The sequence below is a fragment of the Condylura cristata genome, unplaced genomic scaffold (assembly GCF_000260355.1).
Source record: "Condylura cristata isolate star-nosed mole 26May11 unplaced genomic scaffold, ConCri1.0 scaffold00038, whole genome shotgun sequence".
Classification (NCBI taxonomy): domain Eukaryota; kingdom Metazoa; phylum Chordata; class Mammalia; order Eulipotyphla; family Talpidae; genus Condylura; species Condylura cristata.
In genome coordinates this window covers 9,470,135-9,474,568 of record NW_004567139.1, presented here as the reverse complement: position 1 = coordinate 9,474,568, position 4,434 = coordinate 9,470,135, and the positions used below count along the sequence as shown (strand labels likewise).

Below are 4,434 nucleotides of genomic sequence, written 5' to 3'. Positions count from 1 at the left end.
GCGGGGGCCCACGTGTGCCCGTGGGGCCACATCGCCGCCTTCCCACTGGCAGTGTCGCCAGGCGCACGCACCCCAGAGGCCGGCCTGGCTTCCGGCACCCCCCAGGGACGCCCGACACGGAACACGTGGACAACTGTGCTCTCAGGCCCCGCGGAGGACGGTTCCGCCTGGGCCACAGACAGCGCCCGGGAGGCGCTGATGGTCGCTGGCGGCTGGTCTGGGCGCAGCCACGGCCGGGCCCGCGCGAGGCTCCCTCGCTCTAGGGGGTCTCCTGGACTTAAATGTGGTTTTGGGGACAGCGTGGTATTTTAAGTGCACAGACTGTAATTTTCCTGACAAGCCCCTGCCGTCAGCGGCTGCTCCGCTGTTCCCACGACCCCCTGGCACGGTTCGCCCGTATCTGCGAGGAGTCACGAGAGCTGTCCGGAGCAGACTGCTGAGGGGAAAGGGCACGACTAAGGTCTTAACATCACCACACTGCTGCCCAAGAGGACTTTAATGCCCTGTATATTTACTTACTGGCTGAGTATGAGAACACTTCTTCCAAGACACCCTCACCAACTGCAGGTGTTACACTTCTAATCTTCCCTAATCAGAGAGGGAAAGTATTTCACCGGCCTTCGTTTACAACTCTTTATTTACTAAAGACTTATTTATTCACACAGAACTGGGGTACAGGCCAGAAGAGGTGCAGGGGGTGAGAGGACTCCCCAGAGACAGAGCGGAGAGCAGAGCAGGCAGATCCACCAAGTTCACTGCTGAGGGGAGCAGCAGGGAGAGGGGAGCAGTCTGCCGCACCCTGGGGTCACCTCCGCAGCGGGGATGTTAGTCTGCAGGCAGCTTGCAGCGCTGCGTCCTAGCCGCTGCGCCAGCAGGGAGGGCCCTCCGACTCTTTACTAATATACCTGTGTCCCCACACTTAATATACCTGTGTCCCCACACTTATTAATTCACATGAATTTTGTTTTCTGTGGCTCGACTATTTTCTGGCCTGCCCCTGGGTTCTTAGTAAGTTTTTTCATTATCAATTTATAAATTTAGGGGTTATATGGATTAACCTTTCCTCATGTTGCTGTACACACCCTCCCTTTTAACATGCCTTTTTTTTTTTTTTTGATAGAAGTTTTAAATTCCCATAACACCCAAATACTTCTGTGACTCACTTTTAGTACAGGAATGTTCTCTAAATCTGTTGTTTTTTTTTTTTACATTTCCTAAGATTTTTATACAGACGAAACTGTGTTTGAAACCCACCTGGGTGTCTGCTGGACACCAGCACGCACCTCGCCTTCTTCCTGAGGAGGCAGCTGCCCAGCGCGGCCCACCCCGCCGGCATGGACTGCCCGCGACGGCCACAGCGTGGCCAGCTGCCCCCATGCCGCCATGAGCTCCCGCCAGGCCACGCTGCTTTCGTCACTCCAGAGCCGTAGCATTTTGGTTGCCCGTCATCACCACCCCACATTACTCTTTTGAAAGAATTATTTCACATGCTCTTATCCTTCTGGATGAAATTTATGATCACTTTGTTAGGCTCCAACATGCTTTTTTCACTAGAATGGCTTTAAGACTACAAATTAATTCAACTTAAAGTTGTAAGATTTAATTTTCCTATTTCCATTTTTATGCTTTCGGGAGACCATCGTCTTCCTACGGAGGTCACGCTCACCCCGGCGTCTGCATCGACTCCAGCAGACCATCCGGGGCCTCTGTGTATACAGGTCGTTTCCTGTTGCTGTAGGCAGAGCTCTGCCGTCCCCATCCGTAGCCCCTCCCAAGACTTCAGAACCCGGGGCGCCTTCCCCCAGTTATGCAGTTAGTACGAATCTAGTGCTTGTGAAAGAATTTTGCAAACAATGTCCCTCCTCAGTTGACCCTAAGACAGGAGGACCGCCCAGGCGGGCCTGCCCTAGTCAGTGGCACCTGCTAACTCTGGGTTTAGCGGTCAGTCAGAAGCTCCGAGCATGGCACGCTTTCAATGCACGATGCTGGTGAGGGGGTGGAGGTGCGGGGCAAGCACATCGCTTGCTTGATGGTGGCTCCGCGGGAGAACGGCCACGTTTTGCACACTAGGTTTTCATCACTCTGCTACTGCTGATGGAAAGACGCGCTGCAGAGAATCCCATGCCAGAGTCCTCCCTGTCCCCACCGGGCAGCACGGCCCCCACTTCCCTCGGCGGTCAGGAGTGAGCACCCCAGTGGCGGCTCGCTCCGCCAGGAGCTCCAGGCGGGCAGCAGGCTCATATTCCAACTCCACAGACCGAGCCCGCGGCCTCTCTGGTAAAGCAGTCCCCACTCAGAAAACAGGAGCCCTAGACGCGGCAGAGCTGAGAGCCTGCAAGCGTGTTACGTACAGTAACAGCGAGAGAGGCTTCTTGGTTCCCACCCCGTGTGACATGGAAAGTGACTTGAAATTGACACTGTGTTAATTAACAAACATCCTGCTCTTCCTAGTTTGTGTGTAACAGAAGAAACTATGATGCTGAATCCACCTTTTTCTACTTTTGATTGTTCCTGCTTTTTGTATTTTGAAGCTGTATTATATGCAGATACATTTCCTCACTTTTTGTTAATTCACTATACACAAAGGATGCTTTAGCACAGACGTTGGCAAAACTTTTTCTGCCAAGGGCCAGATAGTAAATATTTTGAGACTTGTGGGCTAGGGTTGCAAGTGTGGCGTGAGGGCATGAAAGCTACCACCGACAGCAGTGACCCAGACAGGGCAGGCAGGCGTGTGGGCACAGGCTGGGTCTGTTGGCTTTTGTCTGTGGGCTCGGGGTGTGAGTCTGTCACCAAACACGACTGAGAAGGCCTCTCCACATAAACATCACGTCCCAGGCCCGCGGGGCTTTTACCCTACACAGTAAAGGGCAGCTGCGCTGTATCACCCCCTTCCTGTTTCTGTCCGGGTCTCCTTTACTGCACTTACTGCTTCTTACGGCTGATCTTACTCAGGCCTACCGCCTCCCCTTCCCATCCCGTCTCTCTTCCTCGCATCTCCACGCGTCAGTCTGGCTTCATTCCCATCTTCCCGAACAGCTCTCTGCTCATTGCGGACCTGTGGGCCTTAGTCTCACAATTCTTTCTCTGAAAGTGTGTATTACACTCAGTTTTGCTTGATAAAAATTTCTAGGTCGGCAGTTTTTTCCTCGCAACTCTGTGGACACTTACTTCCTTGCCTCTTGACTTCCACTGATTCTGTGGTGCCTTGAAAGGTAATGAGCCTTTTTTCTCCGTTGGCTAATTTTAAGACTCTGACTGTCGGCCACTTGCCTCTTCGGTGTTCACCCAGCTGAGGCCTCTCTACCTGGTGGCTTGACAGCCTCTGCCAGTGTTGTGAGACCCACAGGCACTCTTCTTTAAACACGGCCGACTTCTTTCTTCTCTTACTCCGCGCTCCAGCGCCAAGTATTTTGGACTGTAGTGTCCTGTCTGTCCCTTTCTAGTTTTCCTCACACGTCTCACGCTTCTGTTTCTGCTTCAGGGTGGACGTCGCCTTCTGACCTTGCCCTCGGCTCCTACCGTCCTTGCTGGCCAAGCCGCTGCAAAGCACTCCACCACTCCCTCTCCAAGCCCGCATTCCCTCTTTCGAGTCTTTCCACGGTTTCCAGGTTTCTGCAGAATTTCTCCACTGTCAATTCAGTTTTCAAGGTCAAACCCTTCAGGGTCATCTTAAAGCCCCGGTCCGCTGGCTGCTGGCTGGCTCTCCTGTGCTTGCCATAGTCTTTTCTCTGGGTTTTCAGCCTTCTCAGGCATCCGTTCTCGAGTGGATGTTACTGTTTCTGCAAAAACACCACCACGCGGCCAATTCCTTCCAGAGCGAGGTTCCGCCTCTGCTCCCCTAAGGCACTCAGGTGTCTGCTAGCCGGTGCCAGGCAGAGCCACCCCGCGAGGGGGCGGACCTTCAGGGCCGTTCACGCCCGCTCTCCTCCCACCATGACAGTTCTGGAGTGGGTTCTGGGGTGGGGGCCGAGGCCGCTTCCTCCGCATCCCTGATGCAGCTCTTGAGGCCTGGCTCACCGAGCCACCACCTGGCCTGAGCCCAGGGGCTGTTCGGCTTCTATGCCACAGCTTTCGAGCCAGCAAGGCCCCTGTGGGCTCACGTGACACCAAGCGTCTCCTCAGCCACCTCTCTCCTGGGAGGTTTCGGCCCCTCCAAGACCTCAAACCTGGCGGGTTTCAGTGTCATGACCGCAGGCTTGACGGCCCGCCCAGCGCTGGCCGCAGCTCCGAGCAGGCTCAGAGCGACACGGCCAGTCTGCTCTGGCTGGAAGTAGCAGACCCAAAGTGACCGGAATCCCACTCAGTAGCTCTCCGGCAACACGGAGGCGTCCAGCTTTGTTCACTGGTCCCCTGCTGTACTACCAATGAGGCACTCGGCGCTCCTCACTGGCCACGGCTCAAGGTGCTGCCACATTGCAACGTGCTTAGAAA

The 4,434-nt window shown here is 54.7% G+C and overlaps 1 protein-coding gene across 1 annotated transcript in view; it reads right to left on the bottom strand.

The window, feature by feature from the left end:
* LOC105854410 (skin secretory protein xP2-like) overlaps nucleotides 1-1,433 on the bottom strand; it is a 26,074-nt gene extending 24,641 nt beyond the window's left edge. The window contains exon 1 of the mRNA XM_012733007.1: nucleotides 1,284-1,433. Coding sequence (XP_012588461.1) covers nucleotides 1,284-1,433 — 150 coding nt within the window. The remainder of the gene's footprint in view (nucleotides 1-1,283) is intronic.
* Between the last annotated feature and the right edge of the window lie 3,001 nt (nucleotides 1,434-4,434).